The sequence below is a fragment of the Chiroxiphia lanceolata genome, chromosome 29 (assembly GCF_009829145.1).
Source record: "Chiroxiphia lanceolata isolate bChiLan1 chromosome 29, bChiLan1.pri, whole genome shotgun sequence".
NCBI classification, from domain to species: domain Eukaryota; kingdom Metazoa; phylum Chordata; class Aves; order Passeriformes; family Pipridae; genus Chiroxiphia; species Chiroxiphia lanceolata.
In genome coordinates this window covers 575,001-595,090 of record NC_045665.1, presented here as the reverse complement: position 1 = coordinate 595,090, position 20,090 = coordinate 575,001, and the positions used below count along the sequence as shown (strand labels likewise).

The following is a 20,090-nucleotide window of genomic DNA, read 5'->3' as shown; positions in this document are numbered from 1 at the left end:
GGGACGGGGGGGGTTTGGATGTCGCCCCCCACCCCTGCGCCCCCCCTCCGTGCCCGTCCTGCCGGGCCAAAGGGGCTGTTGAGTCTGGCGGAGCCGCGCCGGGGGCGGGGGAGGCAGCGCTGAAAGGCTGAAAGGCTGAAAGGCTGAAAGGCTGAAAGGCTGAAAGGCTGAAAGGCTGAAAGGCTTTTCGTGTCGCGGGGCCCCCGGTGACACCGCGCCGGGGGCACGGCCGCGTCCCCGGGGCGGGGGGAGAGCGGGGAAGAAGGGCCGGTTCCCCCCCCTCCCTCCTTGCTGTGTCCCCCTTGTCACCGTGCCCTACTTGTCACCGTGTCCCCCTTGTCACCCTGTCCCCCTTGTCACCCTGTCCCCCGTGTCACCGTGTCCCCCTTGTCACCGTGTCCCCCTTGTCACCCTGTCCCCCGTGTCACCGTGTCCCCCCCTTGTCACCATTGCTCCCTCACCACCGTGCCCCCCCCTTGTCACCGTGCCCCCCCTGGATGGGAACACGCCTGTGCCCATGAGATGTTCCAGAGAACACACGTGTGATCATGAGAACACGCCTGTGCCCCTGGGATGTTCCAGGGAACACACTTGTGTGCACGAGAACATGCCTGTGCACATGGGATGTTCCAGAGAACACACGTGTGATCATGAGAACACGCCTGTGCCCATGAGATGTCCCAGGGAACACACTTGTGTGCACAAGAACACGCCTGTGCACATGGGATGTTCTATGTTCCAGGGAACACATGTGTGCACAAGAACACGCCTATGCCTCTGGGACTATCTCATGTTCCAGGGAACACATGTGTACATGAGAACACACCTGTGCCCCTGGGATGTCCCGTGTTCCAGGGAACACATGTGTGTGCATGAGAACATGCCTGTGCCCCTGGAATGTCCCGTGTTCCAGGGAACACACGTGTGTGCATGGGAACCCATGGGATGTTCCAGGGAACACACGTGTGTGCACGAGAACACGCCTGTGCCCCTGGGATGTTCCATGTTCCAGGGAACACACATATGTGCATGGGAACCCCTGGGATGTTCCAGGGAACACACGTGTGTGCACAAGAACATACCTGTGCCCCTGGAATGTCCCACGTCCCAGGGAACACACTTGTGTGCACAAGAACACGCCTGTGCCCATGGGATGTTCCATGTTCCAGGGAACACATGTGTGTGCATGGGAACCCATGGGATGTTCCAGAGAACACACGTGTGTGCACGAGAACACGCCTGCGCCCCTGGGACGTTCCATGTTCCAGGGAACACGCGTGTTCCCTGCAGGGCTTCCCGTGGCTCGGCGCGGCCCCCCCGCGCCCCCTCTCCCGGCTCCGTTGCCCCTTCCCGGGCTGTCTCCCTGTATTTATCCAGCGCGGGGCTGATTAAGCCCCGGGGCCGGAGCCGCGGCCCCTCCCTCTCCTCTCGCTATTAAACTCCGGGTTCAAAGAAAAGCTTTTTATTCGCGCTGACAGCTTTCAGATGGAGCCAAATCTCTCTCCGCGCTGGAGGTTTTTCTTTTTTTTTCCTCCCCTTGGTTTTTTATTTTTTATTATTTTTTTTATTTTTTTTATTTTTTTACTATTTTATCTCTCCCTCCTCCCCTTTCCTCTTCTGGTCGCTTTTAAATTTAAGCCTTTACTGCCCCCCTCCCCCCTTCTTCCCTCTTCCCTCTTTCCAAGTTGTTCGTTTCTATTTATACGGGGGAAAAAATAAATAATAAAAAAAAAAAAAAATGGGCAGGGAAGGGAAAAAAAAAAATAAATAAAAATACCCTCTCTCTGTCTCTGTCTCTCTGCTGGTTTTATTCCGAGGGAGAGAAAAGAGGATTTGGCTTCCTTGGGGCCCTGCCCGGCGGAGCGGAAAGATGGGAGAGGGAAGGGCGGGATGAGGCCGGGGACGGGTCCTGCGGACAGGGCACGGCGCTGGCGCTGTCCCCGGAGCTGCCGCTGTCCCCAGCGCGGCCACCACCCCCGGGGCCGCCCGTCACCCGCTGCGGCAGCCCTGGAATAACCCCGTGGAACAACCTCACGGAATAACCCCGTGGAATAACCCCGTGGAACGACCTCACGGAATGACCTCGTGGAATAACCTCACAGAATAACCTCACAGAATGACCTCGTGGAATGACCTCACGGAATAACCTCGTGGAATAACGCCGTGGAATGACCTCGTGGAATAACCCCGTGGAATGACCTCACGGAATAACCCCGTGGAATAACCTCACGGAATAACCTCACAGAATGACCTCGTGGAATACCCTCACGGAATAACCTCGTGGAATAACCCCCTTGGAAAAACCTCACGGAATAACCTCACAGAATGACCTCGTGGAATAACCCTGTGGAATGACCTCGTGGAGCCGTCGGCGGCTCCGGGGGGGAAAACCGAGGCAGGGACGGGGTTGAGGGTCCCGTCCCTCGCCGGGTGCTGGCGCGGCGCTGCCCGAGTGTCGCCGGCGGGATGTGCCGGCGCCGAGACGTGATGAGCCCTGGCACATCCAGCGCCCTCCCCCCTTCCCGCTCCCGCCGCCGTCAGGGGCTATTTTGGGAGCCGCCGATTCGGGGCTTTCAGAGCTAAACCCGGCCTGGGCTGAGGGGTGAGGGGGGGACACACACACACGAGGCCACTGAGCCCCCACCGTGTCCATCCCCGCGGGTCCTGGGCCCCAGCGCCACCCCGGGGTTGGCAGCACAACCTGAGGGTCCTTAATTGCACCTTAATTGGACCCGTTGGGATGAGGAGCCTTAATTTTGGGATGCTCCGACCACCCCAAAAATCCCCCCCCGGCGCGGTGGGGACGCACCAGAGCAGCTCCCGGGTTGATGTTTCCCGGGGAAGGTCCCTCTTGCCATCAACAATTTATGATCCTCCTTTTCCACGACAACCCCGGGAACAGGCTGAGCCGGGAGCTCGGGAAGGAGCTCGGGAAGGAGCTCGGGAAGGAGCTGGAAGGAGCTCGGGAAGGAGCTGGAAGGAGCTCGGGAAGGAGGAGCAGCTCCTGCTCCCGTTGGGAATCACTCAGTGCCCTCTTCTATTCTCTTCTCTTCCCCCCCAGCTTTGTGACTCTGACAGGGATGGACGGCGGGTGGAAAAGCTGGAGCAGCTCTGGGAGGAGGCCTGGGATCACGGAATCCCGGGATCACGGAATTCTGGGATCACCAAGCTTGGAAAAGGCCTCTGAGCCCATCGAGCCCGACCTTTGGTCACCGCCCTGTCAACCACGTCCGGTCATTCCATGAAGGCTGGGATGGTGATCCCGGACTTCCAGTCATTCCATGAAGGCTGGGATGGTGATCCCGGACTTCCAGTCATTCCATGAAGGCTGGGATGGTGATCCCGGACTTCCAGTCATTCCATGAAGGCTGGGATGGTGATCCCGGACTTCCAGTCATTCCATGACCCCTGGGATGGTGATCCCGGAGGTGCTGGATGCTGGGGTTCCATCACCACAGAGCCACCGACCCCGTTTGACCAAAACCTCTCTTCCATAATCCCTCCTGCATCGACATTAATTAAATATTACCATCCTTTAATTCCTTATTAATTGAATCCCGTCGCCTGAATCCACGATCCGGGGGGGAAACTGGTCACGCCCCCGCTGTGCCAGTTGTCCCTGTCCCCATCCCCGTGTGCCAGCAGTCTCAGAGACTGGCTGTCCCTATCCCTGTCCCCATCCCTGTCCCCATCCCTGTCCCCATCCCTGTCCCCATCCCTGCCATCCCAGCATCCTCAGTGGCCAGTTGTCCCTGTCCCTGTCCCCATCCCTGTCCCTATCCCTGTCCCCATCCCTGTCCCCATCCCTCTCCCATCCCCGCCATCCCAGCATCCTCAGTGGCCAGTTGTCCCTGTCCCTGTCCCCATTCCTGTCCCTGTCCCCGTCCCTGTCCCTGTCCCTCTCCCTGTTCCCATCCCTGTCCCTCTCCCCATCCCAGTCCCCATCCCTCTCCCCATCCCTATTCCTGTCCCTGTCCCTCTCCCCATCCCCATCCCTGTCACTGTCCCCATCCCCGCCCCTGTCTCTCTCCCCATCCCTGTCCCTATCCCTATTCCTCTCCCCATCCCTGTCCCCATCCCTGTCCCCATTCCCATCCCTGTCCCCATCCCTGTCCCCATCCCTGTCCCCATTCCCATCCCTGTCCCCATCCCTGTCCCCATCCCTGTCCCCATTCCCATCCCTGTCCCCATCCCTGTCCCCATCCCTGTCCCCATTCCCATCCCTGTCCCCATCCCTGTCCCCATCCCTGTCCCCATTCCCATCCCTGTCCCCATCCCTGTCCCCATCCCTGTCTCCATCCCCATCCCCACCCCAGTCCTCATCCCTGTCCCAGTCCCTCTCCCTATCCCCATCCCCATCCCCATCCCCATCCCCATCCCCATCCCCATCCCCATCCCTATCCCCATCCCTATCCCCCTCCCTGTCCCCATCCCTACCCCATCCCTGCCCCATCCCTGTCCCAGTCCCTCTCCCTCTCCCTGTCCCCATCCCCGTCCCTGTCCCCATCCCTGTCCCCATCCCCATCCCCATCCCCGTCCCCATCCCTGTCCCAGTCCCTCTCCCTATCCCCATCCCTATCCCAGTCCCCATCCCTGCCCCATCCCTGTCCCCATCCCTGTCCCTATCCCCATCCCTGTCCCCATCCCTGCCCCATCCCCATCCCTGTCCCTATCCCCATCCCTGTCCCAGTCCCTCTCCCTATCCCCATCCCTATCCCAGTCCCCATCCCATCCCCATCCCCGTCCCCATCCCTGTCCCAGTCCCTCTCCCTATCCCCATCCCTATCCCAGTCCCCATCCCTGCCCCATCCCCATCCCCATCCCGGTTCCTCCGGACTCTCCTCCCTGGCCCCTCTCCCGGGTCCTCCCCGGCCCGGCAGCAACGGAAAGTATTTCACCACCCTCATATGATGCCAACGCATCTCTGGCAAATTCCCAGTGCCCGGGCCTCGGGAGGCACCGGGACGGGGCCACATCCAGCCTGGACACCCCCCTCCATCCCGGGGGGGTCACTCTGCCCCTCAGAGCGTCCCCAGGTGCCACCGTCACCGGGACCGGGGTTGTTTGAACCCAAATCCTCCTCCCGAGAGGGAAATCCAGGGCTGGGGGGCACAGGAGCCCCCCCAAACCCGCCCCCGGCTCTTCCCAAGGCCGTGTCCCGGTTTCCCCCGGGGTTGGGGACACGGGGGTGTCCCCGGGGGGGCTGGTGGGGGCCGCTCCAAACCCCTCTCCCCCCCCTTTCTCTCCTCTCCCCGCTCCCGGAGCCGGTGGAAGCGAAGCTCTCCGGGGAAAGGATGCTCCAGTTATTTTCTCATTTTTTAAAAGGCAAAATTATAAAAACAAATGAGGAGGAGATTGGTTCCCCTCCCCCGGCTCCGCTGCCTCTCCTCACCCCCCTCCCAACCCCGCTCTGGGCACTGCCCCTCCCCAAAATAAAACTCCCTGTGCCCAGGCCGGGGTCACCTTGGCTCTGCCACCCCTGGGGAGGTGGGATGGGTGTGCACCGGGAGCAGGGGGGTCCATCCCTTCCGTGGGGGTCCACAGGGACTCGGGAGTTCCATCCCAGTGCCACTGGGATGTGGGATTGGTGCCCACTGGGTGTCCATCCCTTCCATGGCACAGGGAGGGACTCTGGGGTTCCATCCCGGTGCCACTGGGATGTGGGATTGGTGCCCACTGGCACCAGGGGGGGGAGTCTCCATCCTTTCCATGGCACAGGGAGGGACTCTGGAGTTCCATCCCGGTGCCACTGGGATGTGGGATTGGTGCCCACTGGCACCAGGGGGGGGGTCTCCATCCCTTCCATGGCACAGAGAAGAACTCAGGAGTTCCATCCCAGTGCCACTGAGAGGTGGGATTGGTGCCCACTGGCACTGGGGGGGGTCTCCATCCCTTCCATGGCACAGGGAGGGACTCTGGGGTTCCATCCCGGTGCCACTGGGATGTGGGATTGGTGCCCACTGGCACCAGGGGAGGGTCTCCATCCCTTCCATGCCACGGGAATGTGGGAGGGGTGCCCCGTCCCCACCTTGGCACTCAGTGCCACATCCAGTCCTTCCCTGGGCACCTCCAGGGCTGGGCACTCCCCCACCTCCCTGGGCAGCCCCTGCCAAGGCCTCACCACCTTTTCCAGCAAGAAATTCCTCCTGATGTCCAAGCTGACCCTCCCCTGGCACAGCCTGAGGCCGTTCCCCCTCCTCCTGTCCCTTGTTCCCTGAGACTTTGTTCCCCTGACCCCCCCTGGCTCCCCCCTCCTGTCAGGTCCATCCCCTCCAACGCCAACATTCCCATTCCCATTCCCAGCTCATCCCCCAATTTTCCACCTGAGCAGCCAGGTCGTGGTCGGGGTAAAAAATACAAGACACAAACTGATTTTCAATTAAAACCTCGCTGGGAAGGGACATAAAACACCCGGGGAGCTGAAGGGCTGGAATTGGGTTCTGGTTTGGCTTCCCCAGGAGCCTTAAATATTCCCTACCTAATAATAATAATAATAATAATAATAATAATAATAATAATAATAATAATAATAATAATAATAATAATAATAATAATAATAAATAAAAAATATTTTAAAAAGAACTCCCAACACATAAATCCCCCCCCCAGTAATTAGGGGACTTTCAGAGATGTGAAAGTGCCAATAAAACATAAACCAGGAGCAAATAAATGAGCTGACAGAGTTTGGGGGGGGGGGCAAACAAGGGGGTGGGACCCCCCCGGGGACACTGGTGGGAGCTCAGGGAATGTCCCCGAGGAGCTCAGGGAATGTCCCCAAGGACACCCAGGGAGTCCTGGGGAGGGGGAGGGAATCTTAGAGCCCAAAAACTCCCCCCCGGGGAGGGGTCTGAGGGTCGTGTGATGGGAAGGGGGGGTCTGGGGGAGGGTCTTTGTCTCGGTCCCACCCCCCCAGTGCCGGGGAAGGACCCCGGGATGCCCAAAATCGGTGGAATCGCGGCCCCTTTTGTGCTGAAAGGGGGCAGCGAGGCAGAAACACAAAAGGGCTCCGTGGGGCCCCAGAGGGGCTGAGGGGGGCACAAGGGGCTGAGGGGGGCACAGGGGGCTGAGGGGGGCACAGGGGGCTGAGGGGGGCACAGGGGGCTGAAGGGAGTACGGGGAGCTGAGGGGAGTACGGGGGGCTGAGGGGGGCACGGGGGACTTGTGGGGGGCACTGGGGGCTTGTGGGGGGCATGGGGGGCTGAAGGGGGCACGGGGGGCTGAGGGGGCACAGGAGGGCTGGAGGGGGGCACAAGGGGCTGATGGGGGGCACAGGGGCTGAGGGGGGCACAGGGGATTGAGGGGAGCACAGGGGGCTGAGGGGGGGCACGGGGAGCTGGAGGGGGGCACAGAGGGCTTGTGGGGGGTACAGGGGCTGATGGGGGGTACAGGAGGCTGAGGGGAGCACAGGGGGCTGAGGGGGGCACGGGGGGCTGAGTGGGGCACAGGGGGCTGAAGGGAGTACGGGGAGCTGAGGGGAGCACGGGGGGCTGAGGGGGGCACAGGGGACTTGTGGGGGGCACAGGGGACTAAGGGGGGCACGGGGGGCTGAGGGGGGCACAGGGGGGGCTTGTGGGGAGCACGGGAGGCTGGAGGGGGGCAAGGGGGCTGGAGGGGGGCACGGGGGGCTGAGGGGGGCACAGGGGGTTGGAGGGGCTCATGGGGAGCTGGAGGGGGGCACAGGGGACTGGGGGGGCACAGAGGGCTGAGGGGGGCACAGGGGGCTTGTGGGGGGCACCAGGGGCTTGTGAGGGGCACAGGGGGCTTGTGAGGGGCACTGGGGGCTGAGGGGGACAGGGGGGGTTGGAGGGGGGCATGGGGGGCTTGTGGGGGGTACAGGGGACTTGTGGGAGGCACAGGGGGCTGGAGGGGGGCACAGTGGACTGAGGTGGGCATGGGGGGCTCCTCCTCCCCCTCCTCCTGCCCGCCCCCCCCCCCCCCCCCCGCTGCCAAACAAAGGCCTGGCCTGCAGATGTTTGGGATGCTCCAGATGTTGCTCCTGCCCGGGATTCCTGGGGTTGCCCCCTCCTGCTCACCTCCCCCCCAAATAAATCCCCTCTCTGGGGTCCTGCCCGGCCTGGGGGTGCCCACCCAGCACATCCCACCCCCTCATCCCCCATCCCCAGGGACCCCCCCAGCTCGGAATTCCCCCAAAAACCCACCAGAGCCCCCCAAAAAACCACCAGAGTCCTCCAAAACCCCACCAGAGTCCCCCAAAAACCCACCAGAACCCCCCAAAAATCGACCTGAGGCCCCCAAAAATCGACCAGAGACTCCCAAAAATCGACCTGAGTCCCCCCCAGCCTGAGCCCCCCCCCGGGCAGGAGCTGGCACAGCCTCTCCCCCCTTGTTATTCCCTCTTCATTCCTTGGGCTGTCGGAATTCTGGAGCAGCCGCTGTTTATTGGCTCGAGTTTAATTAATTTGTGTAACATCCCTGGTAGGAACAATGTCTAATTAAGACTTTTGTTTGTGTGTGCACGCGGTGGGGGGGGTAGGGGGAGTGGGAGAGAAGATTTTCTTTGGGAAAAGGGCGAGGGGGGGGGGAGGAAAATAAAAATCCCGAATCGTTAATGAGGGGGAGGGGAAAAAAAAAAAAAAGAATATGGAAAGAGCTCTGGCATCCTTCCCCCCCCTCCCCGAGCTGCTGGTGAGCGCCCTCGTTACAGATGCCTTAATGAGACATCGCTTAATAATGGGATTATTGGTCCTGAATCCCGGGACGAGCAGCTGGGAGAAACAGGGAGGCTCCAACTCCAGCCTTCTGCGATCCCAGGGATGAGGGGAGAGGAGCAGCCCCGGCCTCGGCTGCTTCCAGAGGGGATGGGGTGGACCCCCCGTGCCTCAGTTTCCCTGTGGATACCGGGCTGGGACGAGCTGGGATGAGCTGGGATGAGCCGTCCCTGGAGGGACAGGGAGCGCCCGGGCCTCAGTTTCCCGAGGAAACGAGGATTTTTAAGGAGAGGAGGGCGAATTCCACACTTTCCGTGGAGTTGGCAGCTCGTTTCCATATTTCCATCCCCCGGCAAACGGGATTTCGTAAAGAAAGAAACCCTCCTAATCCGGGAGGAAACGGGTTGGAAGGGAGGGGACTTCAAACTGGTGGGACCACCCCGAGCCCGAGGGGGACCCCTCGTTGTCCCCCCCCTTCCGAAGTCCGGGCTCTCCCTTCCCCCTCCGCTTCCCAAGGCAGAACACGGCAGGAATTTTGGCTCCTTCCTCCCCGGCCATCGCCCAAACTTGGAGCCAGGGGGGTGTGAGGGGGTGTGAGCCCCCCGAGAGCCGCCCCCTCACCCCCTTTTGGCCCCCCCAGGGCGGATTTGGGATTTGGGGGTGGTCCAGCCCCCCAATCTCCCCATTCCTTGGAAAGGTACCCTCTGGAAGTTTGATCCCAAACAGCGGTCGGGTCACCCCAAACGGGTGCTGGGGGGTCCCCCCTCTCAAGGGGGGGGTCTGCGCTCACGGGGGACCCCCCCCAAAGCGGGGTGACCTCGGTTTTGGGGGTGGGAGTCCCCCGAGAGCCGCCCCCTCACCCCCTTTTGGCCGCCCCAGAGCGGATTTGGGATTTGGGGGATGACCCAGAGATCGGATCTCCCCCATTCCTTGGAAAGGGACCCTTTGGAAGTTTGATCCCAAACAACGGCCGGGTCACCCCAAAGCGGGGGCTGGGGGGTCCCCTCGTTCGGGGTGGGGGGTCAGCGCTCACGGGGCACCCCCCCCAAAGCGGGGTGACCTCGTTTTTGGGGGCGCGGAGCCCTCCCTCCCTCCCCGGCGGGTCCCGCTCAGGAGGAGCAGCCCCGGCTCCCTCCCGCTCCCTTTCCTGCGGTCAGAGCCCAGCAATGATCCCACACGCCTGGAATTTGAGGAATTTCCTGCCAAGGCTCCCTCTGGAAAGACGAGGGGAGAGAGAAAGAAAACGCAGAGTTTAACCCTCCGTTCCCCGCGAGGGGCCGGGGGGGGGGGGGGGGGGAGGCGTTCGACTTTGGGGACTTGTTCTCAGCGCTCCCCAAATTTTTTGGGGGGATGGGAGGCGGCTGGAGAGCCCGGGATCGACCGTGTGGGCGGGGAAAGCGAAGTTTCCCCGAGGAGCTTCTCCCAGTTCCCCCTCACCCCCCTGAGCCCCCCCAGCCACCCCGAGCCCCCCCGAACCCACCCCGGGGCCACACGACGGAGCTCTGCCCGCCCCAAACCCCGTTTGGCAGCGGCGGCGGGCGGGAAATCCCCCTTTTTCCACTGGAAATTTAACTCCATCCCACTTGGAAGGGCTTTTTATAAAATATATATATATATATGCATATATTTTTTAATTAAACCCCACCAAAAACGGGGGAAGGGAGGAAGCGAGACGGGTCCTGGGAGCGGCTCCCCCGGCTCCGTTCCCGACCCCGGGATGTTCCCAAGGCCGGGATGTTCCCATTCCCAGCCCCGCGGCGCTCCCGTGCCCTGCCCAGAGGGACGGGGGGGGTGTCCCTCCCCCCGGGCACGGGGGGCAACCCGGGTGCCCCCCAACCCCTCCGCGTTTTCCCAGGGAGAGACTCCAAGGCTGAGGCCGCATCCATCCTTCCTTCCTCCCGCTCCTCTGCCTCGCCCCCCCTTTGCACACCCACGGGCAAGCGGGGGGGGGGCTCCTTCACCCCCCCACCCCTCCCCGTGCCCACCGTGCCCTCCCTTGCACACCCGCACACACTTCCCCGGCTCCCTATTTTTTTTTCTCCCCCTCTTTCGCCGTTCCTATGGCAACCCCTCCAAGGCGCACAACCGCTCTCCGATTGGAAATAAAAGTTGTTTTTTCCCTCCCCTCCTCCTTTACTCCACTCTTTCGCTTCTCCTCTCCCTCTCCTCCTTCCTTCCCCCCCCCCTTATTTTGATTTCCATTTGGATCATAATCCTCCCGTTGCCATGGCAGCGCTGGCAGCCCTTTATGTCCCAGCCCTTGCAGAAAAAGGCCTCTCTCTCTCTCTCTCTCTCTCTCTCTCTCAATCTCTCTCTCCCCTCTTCTTTTTTTTCCCTTCCCTGCGCCTTCCCTTCCCTTCCCCGAGTGGGTTTCGCTCCTTAAATCCCTCCTTCCTTCCTGCCATCCATCCCTCGCCGGGATCCAGCGCGGCACCGGGGCCTGGCGTCACCGACTGCGCCGGGAAGGAGGAGGAGGAGGAGGAGGAGGAGGAAGGGGGGGGAAAGGAGCTGCTTTTCCAGCTCCCAGCCCCGCTGGATGCATCCCGGAGAACTCCAGCCTGGAATCCGGATCACGGCGCTTTTTATTTTTTTTTTTTTTTTCCCAGACCATCCCTTTTTTTTTTTTTTCCAAACGCCCTTTTAGCTCCTGGTCGTGCTTCTGGCTGGGTGTCCTCCCCTGGGGGGGCTCCTTCACTCCTGGGGGGGCTTCTTGTGCCAGGGAAGGTACCAGGGGGGTTCTTGTGCCCTGGAGGGTGCCAGGGAGCTCCTCGCCCTCCTGGGGGGCTCTTCACCCCCTGGGTTGGTCCTGGGGGGCTCCTCAACCCCTGGGCTGGTCCTGGGGGGCTCCTCAACCCCTGGGCTGGTCCTGGGGGGCTCCTCAACCCCTGGGCTGGTGCTGGGGGGCTCCTCAACCCCTGGGCTGGGACTGGGGGGCTCCTCAACCCCTGGGCTGGTCCTGGGGGGCTCCTCAACCCCTGGGCTGGGACTGGGGGGCTCTTCACCCCCTGGGCTGGTCCTGGGGGGCTTCTCACCGGGCATCCTCCCCGTGGGTTGGTACCCAGGGGGTCCTCTCTGAGCATCCTCCTTGTGGGCTGGTCCTGGGGGGCTCCTTGCCCCTGAGGCTGGTACTAGGGGGCTTTTCACCCCCTGGGCTGGTACTGGGGGGCTCCTCACCCCATGAGGCTGGTGCTGGGGGGCTCCTCACTCTGTGAACTGGTACTGGGGGTCTTCTCACCCCATGAACTGGTACTGGGGGGCTCCTCAGCCCCTGGGCTGGTACTGGGGGGCTCTTCACCCTGTGGACTGATGCTGGGGGGCTCCTCACGCCCTGGGCTGGTGCTGGGGGGCTCCTCACTCCATGAACTGATACTGGGGGGCTCCTCACCCCATAGGCTGGTGCTGGGGGGCTCCTTGCCCTATGAACTGGCACTGGGGGGCTCCTCACTCCATGAACTGGTCCGGGGGGGCTCCTCACCCCGTGGGCTGGTCCTGGGGGTTCTTCACACCATGGACTGGTCCTGGGGGTTCTTCACACCGTGGACTGGTACTGGGGGGCTCCTCACTCCATGAACAGGTACTGGGGGGCTCCTCACCCCCTGGGCTGGTACTGGGGGCTCCTTGCCTTGTAAACTGGTGCTAGGAGGTCCTCACCCCATGGGCTGGTCCTGGGGGGCTCTTCACCCCCTGGGCTGGTCCTGGGGGGCTTCTCACCCTGTGAACTGGTCCTGGGGGGCTCCTCACTCCATGAACTGGTCCTGGGGGACTCTTCACCCCCTGGGTTGGTCCTGGGGGGCTCCTCACTCCATGAACAGGTACTGGGGGGCTCCTTGCTCCATGAACAGGTACTGGGCGGCTTTTCACCCCGTGGGCTGGTATTGGGGGGCTCTCCACCCCATGGGCTGGTACTGGGGGGCTCTTCACCCCATGGGCTGGTATTGGGGGGCTCCTCACTCCATGAACAGGTCCTGGGGGGCTCCTCATCCCCTGGGTTGGTCCTGGGGGGCTCTTCACTCCATGAACAGGTACTGGGGGGCTCTTCACCTCTTGGGCTGGTATTGGGGGGCTCCTCACTCCATGAACAGGTCCTGGGGGGCTCCTCACCCCATGAACTGGTACTGGGGGGGTTCCTCACCCCCTGGACTGATCCCCGAGGGGCTCCTCGCCCCGTGGGCTGGTTCCCAGCGCTGCCCACTCGCCCCTGCAGAGGGTGAGGGCTGAGGGAAGTGCCCGTGGCCACCCCTGGCAGCACCGGGACGGTCCCTCCGTGTCTCCCACTCGCCACCTCCTCCTCCTCCTCCTCCTCCTCCTCCCACACCCGTGCCCGCTCCTGGCTGGGAGCAGGAGGTTATGAAAATGAGCCTCGTGCCCAGGAGACTGTAATTATCTGCTAAGTGTGAAAGCTGGAGTGATTAATTAAGAGATAATAAAAAGAAAAGGAGGCTAGAGAGGGAATAACGGATGCTTTGATGATAAAACCTGAGGTAAGGCGAGCAATTAGGGGAATCTTTATGGAGGGTTAGCTCTAATCCCGGCGTCGCCCACGCGGCAGGGGACAGGGGGGCTCCGGGAGGCAGGGATGGGCCCGGGATGCAGGGATGGGCCCGGGATGGACCCAGGGAAGCCGTGGATCCCCGGGATGGGTTTGCATCCCGGTGAGCCGGGCAGCAGGATCCAGGTGGGATCTAGGCCAGGAGGAAAGCTGGAAAGCTGGGATGAAACCAATCCTGAACGGAAGGATGGGAACATAACCAGTGCCACTCTGGGCAGAGAGGTGCCCGAGGAGCCCGGTGTCACCTTGGGGTGGTTGGGATGCCAGAGGTCCCTGGATGGCTCCAGGTCCTGCAGGGAACAGGGAGAAGCTTCCAGGGGCTCCCTGACGGAGAAACAGGCCCTGGCACCCCCGGGGTGATTCAGCCCTGGCACAGGATGCCCGGGCAAGTCCCGGCACGGCCCCGTGGCTGCCGTGGCAGGGCCCTTCCTGCCGGCCCCAAAAGCTCCTGCACCCCAGCCCCAGCTCCCACGAGAGGGTTGCAACATGTCCCTCGCTCCCCCGTGGAAAAATGGAGGGGGGGAGAGGGATGGAACCCACCCCGGAGGAGGGAAAAGCATCGGAAAATCCCCCCCTTGGAGCCACGAGCGCCGATTCCAGTCGCCAAAATGGTTTCTCCGGGGCTGCAGGGACCTGCCACGGCTCTGCCCCTTCCACTGAGGGGTTTTGGGGGTCCTGGGGGCTGGGGGGGGTGGCACGGGGGTGGCTGGCACAGGGAACAGGGAAAAGCGCAGGGAACGGGGAAAAGCCGCCACGGACACGGCGAGGTCAGCCCGGAGCCAGAGCTGGAGTCAAAACAGAGCCAGGGATGGATCAATTCACCCCAGAGAGCAGCTCCAGAGCGAGGGCTCCACGTGCACCGCGGGGTCATCCCGGGCAAGCGCCCGCAGGAAGCCCAGGGAGCCCCTGGATTGGGAAAATTCCGGGGGCCACCGACACGGCCAAAGGTCCCCGAACGCCCCCGGTCAGAGCATGATGCTGAACCACCCCCCCCGGCTCCAGCACAGCCCCCCCGGCTCTGGGGAGGGGGGTGAGGGCTGCTGTCCTCCCTCCCTGAGCCCTGAGGGGATTTTCTTATCCTGCAGCAGCCCATGGGCATCCCAGACCCCATCCTGGTATCCCAGACCCCATCCTGGCATCCCACATCCCATCCTGGCATCCCAGACCCCATCCTGGCATCCCAGACCCCATCCTGGCATCCCAGACCCCATCCAGGCATCCCAGACCCCATCCAGGCATCCCAGACCCCATCCAGGCATCCCAGATCCCATCCTGGCACCCCAAACCCCATCCTGGCATCCCAAACCCTGTCCAGGCACCCCAAACCCCATCCTGGCACCCCAAACCCAATCCAGGCATCCCAAACCCCATCCAGGCACCTCAAACCCCCTCCTGGTACCCCAAACCCCATCCAGGCACCCCAAACCCCCTCCTGGCATCCCAGAAGCCATCCTGGTATCCCAAACCCAATCCAGGCATCCCAAACCCCCTCCTGGCACCCCAAACCCCCTCCTGGCACACCAAACCCCCTCCTGGCACCCCAAACCCAATCCAGACACCCCAAACCAGCCCCCATGGGGAGCCCGGATGGTGCTGGAGGGAGGATGGGCAGGTGCCCGCTGCCATTCCCAGCGTCTCCCCGGCTCTGCCGAGACCAGCAGGACCCTCCCTCGCCTCCTTCCCCCTCCGGGAGTCACTGAGAGCATCAACACCCTGGCCCGGGGCCAGCCAGGGTGGCCTCGTGCCCTGGCACCGTCCCTCCCACGCCAGCGCCGAGGCTGGGGTCACGGGGCCACATCCCTCCATCCCAGATCCATCCCAGATCCATCCCAGATCCATCCCAGATCCATCCCAGCCCCATCCCAGATCCATCCCAGCCCCATCCCAGATCCATCCCAGCCCCATCCCAATCCCAGCTCCATCCCAGCTCCATCCCAGCTCCATCCCAGCTCCATCCCAGATCCATCCCAGCCCCATCCCAGCCCCATCCCAATCCCAGCTCCATCCCAGCCCCATCCCAGCCCCATCCCAGCTCCATCCCAGGCCGATCCCAGGCCGATCCCAGCTCCATCCCATCCACATCCCAGCCCCATCCCAGCCCCATTCCATCCCCATCCCAGCTCCATCTCAGCTCCATCCCATCCCCATCCCAGCTCCATCCCTCCTACTCCAGCGCTGTCCCTCCCACCCCAGCATGAAATTTGGGATCAAGGAACCACATCCCTCCATCTCAGCTCCTTCCCAGTTCCATCCCAGTCCCATCCCAGTTCCATACCAGCTCCATCCCTCCTGCTCCAGCAGGAAATTTGGGGTCAAGGAGCAGCATCCCTCCATCCCAGCTCCATTCCAACTTCATCCCAGCCCCATTCCAGCACCATCCCAGCCCCATCCCAGCTCCATCCCATCCCCATCCCAGTCCCATCCCATCCCCATCCCATCCCCATCCCATCCCCATCCCAACCCCATCCCAGTCCCATCCCAGCTCCATCCCAGCCCCATCCCATCCCCATCCCAGCCCCATCCCAGCCCTCCCTCACACATCACCAGCACAGGGACCAGCCCTGACCTCGAACCACCCGGTGCCACCACGTCTCCCCCCCCAATCCCAGCTGCCAGGGGCCGTGCAGCGAGTTTGCCAGGTCTCAGAGCCACGCTGGGGTGGCCCAGGAGCCACAGGGGACTGGCACAAAACCCCCCCTGACCCCCCCTCGGGACGAGTCCCTGCTGCCACCTCTCCATCGGCCCCCACCTCTCCTCTGCTGCTTCAGTTTTTGGGGAAGGAAAGGGAAGTGTTGGGGGGGAGGATAAAAAACCAAAACAACCAACCCAAAAACCAGCACAGAGAGAGAGAGAGAGAGAAAAAGAATCGCCCAGAAAATGAATAAATATTTCAATTTGAGGCGCAATCACGGCGAGTGATTGAAACGGGGGGGAAGAATAATGGGTTTCATTTAGATAAGATACAGAAAATTATTTAGTGAGAAATGAAGAGTGATGAAACCCATTCAACATCTTCGTGTGCAAGGACATGAATGGCACCAACCCCCCCCCCTCCAGACCCACCAGCACGGCCCCGGCTCGACGGGGAAGGGACCCAAAAGTCACCCCCAACCTTCCAGGGGGGAAGGAACCCCAAATTCTGCCCCTCTCCCCCAGCACCTCGGTTTGGCCTCTCCGAGGCCACGGGGAAACTTCGAGGGCTGGAGCTGCGCTGGGATGGACGGGGGGGGGGGGTGTCACTGATTTGTCACCCAGGGATGCGACACCCCCCCCCCTCCTCATCCCAAGGGATCCACCCGGGCGGGTCCAGGGAAGAGCCGGGCCCCTCTGGCCGCCGGAATCCACAAATCCACATGGCACCGGGGCGGGAGAGCGGCAGCTTTTGTTCCTGGGAGGGCAGAGGAGCCCCCGGCGCTTCGCCCAGCCCAGCGCGGGGGGAGGAGGAGGGGGGGTCCAGGCCCTGCCCCCCCGGCCCCTAAGAGGCTTTGCACGCTCCTTTTTAAACCCCCCGGGGCGACTCGATTTTTTTTTATGGTGGTTTTTTTCTTTCCCCCCCCCCCTTCCTCCTCTTGGCATCTTAGCAACGCCGCCCCCTTAATTAAAAATTAGATTGGATTTTTGCAGCTCGGGAAGGAGCCCGGAGGCCGCGCAGGGGGCAATGCCCGGCTCAGACCCCGCAAACTGCTGCGGGTTGGGGGGCACGGAAGGCCCTGGGGATGGAGGGAGGGGGACACAGAGGGGCCGGACCCCCCCCCTCCTCCTCTTCCTCCTCGTGACCTTGGCAGAGCCATTCCTGGCGCCTCAGTTTCCCCGGGAGGGCAGCGGGGGGGGTCGCGCAGGGACGTGGGAAGGGGGGGGCTCGGGTTGTGCCCCCCCCTCCCCTTCCCCCTCTTTCCGGCTGGGAGCCCTTAGGGGGGGAATGCGGGTGGGAAAAGGGGGGCCCGCGCTCCCCACGGCGCCTCTTCCGAGAGCCGGGGGTCCTGGCTGTGTCCCCCCCACGCCGGAGATGTCCCCTCCGCTCCCCGCAGACGGACGGACGGACGGACGGACAGCAGCCCCCCCCTCGCTTCCCGCTATGGCCGGGCCGGGTCCCCCCATCACCCTCACACCCCAGGGTCGAGGCCCCACTGCTGGGCACCTTCTGATCCCGGGGTTCCCCCCCCCAGCCCCCCAACCCCCCGACTGTGCGGTCTGGGAACCCCGCGGGACCGGGATGGGGGGCCCGGGATCCACATGGGAGCCGGGGGTGGGGGGCGATAAAACCTTGACCCCAGAGCGGAGTATCCAACAGGAGCAGAACGGGGGGAACAAACCGGCCCCGGGGGTGGGGGGAGAGAACCGGCCCCGACCCCATCGGGACCCCCCGGTCCGGGAGGGGGGAACCACGTGGAGCGGCCCCGGGGGCAGCGCGGCCGGGAGGGAGCCCCTCCGGGATGGCACCAACGGGGGAAGGGGACCTCAAACCCCCCGGGATCTCGGGGTCTGATCCCTCCGGTTCCCGGGATCCGATCCCTCCGGTTCCCGGGATCCGATCCCTCCGGCTCTGGGGGTCTGATCCCTCCGGTTCCCGGGGGCCGATCCCTCCGGTTCCCGGGGGCCGATCCCTCCGGCTCTGGGGGTCTGATCCCTCCAGCTCACTGGGTCCGATCCCTCCGGTTCCCGGGGTCTGATCCCTCCGGCTCTGGGGGTCTGATCCCTCCAGCTCCCGGGGGCCGATCCTTCCGGTTCCCGGGATCCGATCCCTCCGGCTCCGGGGGTCTGATCCCTCCGGTTCCCGGGGTCTGATCCCTCCAGCTCCCGGGGTCTGATCCCTCCGGCTCTGGGGGTCTGATCCCTCCGGTTCCCGGGGTCTGATCCCTCCGGTTCCCGGGGTCTGATCCCTCCGGCTCCGGGGGTCTGATCCCTCCGGCTCCGGGGGTCTGATCCCTCCAGCTCCCGGGGTCTGATCCCTCCGGCTCCCGGGATTCGCTCCCGGCCGGATCCGCGCTCATCCCAGCGGGGCCGGGCGGGACCGAGCCGAGCTCGGCTGGAGCGCTGCCCGAGGAGTTGGGAATCGCGCTCCGGGCGGCCCCGCGCTGCCGCCGCCCGGTGCCCGCTCCCCGCTCCCCGCTCCCCCGTCCCCGATCGCCGCTCCCCGACCCTCGATACCCGGTCCCCAGCACCCGGTGCCCGCTCCCCGATGCGCGATGCCCGGTGCCCGACGCTCCGGAACCCGCCTCCCGCCGCCCGATCCCCGCGCCCCCACCCCCGGTGCCCGGTGCCCGGTGCCCGGTGCCCACCTTGCCCGCGGGTCCCGGCGAGAGTCAGCAGGCAGAGGAGGAGGAGGAGGAGGCTCCGCATGCTCCCGTCCCGTGCCGGCCGCGCTCCGGGCAGGGCCCGCGGGGGGTGGTCGCCGCCCCGCTCGGCCCCTCGGCCCGGTACCGGCACCGGCACGGCTAAAGCATGGCCCCGGCCGGGCCGGGGCCGGGCAGGGGCCGGGAAGGGCCACGGGCTCCGCCGGCTCCGCTCCGCGCCGAGCCCCGAGTGCGCCGCGGGAGGGGCGGGGAGGGAGGGGCGGGACGGGGGAGGGAGGGAGGGGAGGAGGGAGGGAGGGGAGGAGGGAGGGGAGGGGGGATGAGAGGGGTGGAGGGGGAGGGAGGGGAGGGAGGGGAGGGAGGGGAAGGGGGGTGAGAGGGGTGGAGGGTGAGGGAGGGGAGGGAGGGGAGGGAGGGGAAGGGGGGTGAGAGGGGTGGGGGTGAGGGAGGGGAGGGGAAGGGGGGTGAGAGGGGTGGGGGTGAGGGAGGGCTCTGCGTGTGCGGGGGGGGGTCCGTGTGCGAGGGGAGGGAGGGAGGGAGGGGACGTGTCACGCGTGGGGTTTATGGGCGTGCGTGTGGTGGGTGTGTGTGCACATGAGTGTGTGTGTGTGTTGGGGTGTGCACATATATGTTGGGGTGTGCACATGCGTGTTGGGGTGTCTACATACATGTTGGGGTGTGCACATACATGTTGGGGTGTCTACATGCATGTTAGGGTGTGCACATGTGTTTTGGGGTGTGCACATGTGTGTTGGGGTGTCTACATACATGTTGGTGTGTGCACATGTGTGTTGGTGTGTGCACACGTGTGTGGGGCTGCAGACATGTGTGTTGGGGTGTGCACATGCGTGTTGGGGTGTGCACATGTGTGTTGGGGTGTGTACATACATGTTGGTGTGTGCACATACATGTTAGGGTGTGCACATACATGTTGGTGTGTGCACATGTGTGTTGGTGTGTGCACACATGTGTGGGGCTGCAGACGTGTGTTGGGGTGTGCACATGCATGTTAGGGCGTGCACATGGGTGTGGGGCTGCAGACATGTGTGTTGGGGTGTCTACATACATGTTGGGGTGTGCACATGCGTGTTGGGTTGTGCACATCCATGTTAGGGTGTGCACATACATGTTGAGGTGTGCACACGCGTGTTGGGTGCGTGTGTGCCCATCCGTGTGTCATGTATGCCCATCTGCACACGCGTGTTGACGCGTGTCATGTGCGTGTGTCCGTGTGAGATCCTCCAGCTCTGCGCTGCCTTGGTTTGGTTTTGGGGTTTTTTTTTTAAGTCCTTGTTTTTGCTTCTCTTCTCCTTTTTCCTTCCCTCCTCTTTTTCTTTTTCTTTTTCTTTTTTATTTTTTTTTTATTTAATCTTAAATAGAATTTCCAGCCCGGAGGGATTCCGAGGAAACATGGAAAACACCCGGGAAGCGGCGCCTGAGCCGGGCCCGGCCCCGCTCCACATCCCGGCTCTGCCAAGGGGGTCGGAGAGCGGCGGCTCCGGGACGGGATCAGAGGCCTCTGAGCCCCCCCCCCCCCTCCGGATTTTTTAGGCTCTCCCGGGGATTTCCAAATGTTTT

The 20,090-nt window shown here is 63.4% G+C and overlaps 1 protein-coding gene across 1 annotated transcript in view; it reads right to left on the bottom strand.

Moving 5' to 3' along the window:
- KIRREL1 (kirre like nephrin family adhesion molecule 1) overlaps positions 1-18,651 on the bottom strand; it is a 29,257-nt gene extending 10,606 nt beyond the window's left edge. Inside the window, exon 1 of the mRNA XM_032713162.1 lies at positions 18,498-18,651. Within this exon, the coding sequence (XP_032569053.1) occupies positions 18,498-18,558 (61 nt within the window). The 5' untranslated portion in view covers positions 18,559-18,651. The remainder of the gene's footprint in view (positions 1-18,497) is intronic.
- Between the last annotated feature and the right edge of the window lie 1,439 nt (positions 18,652-20,090).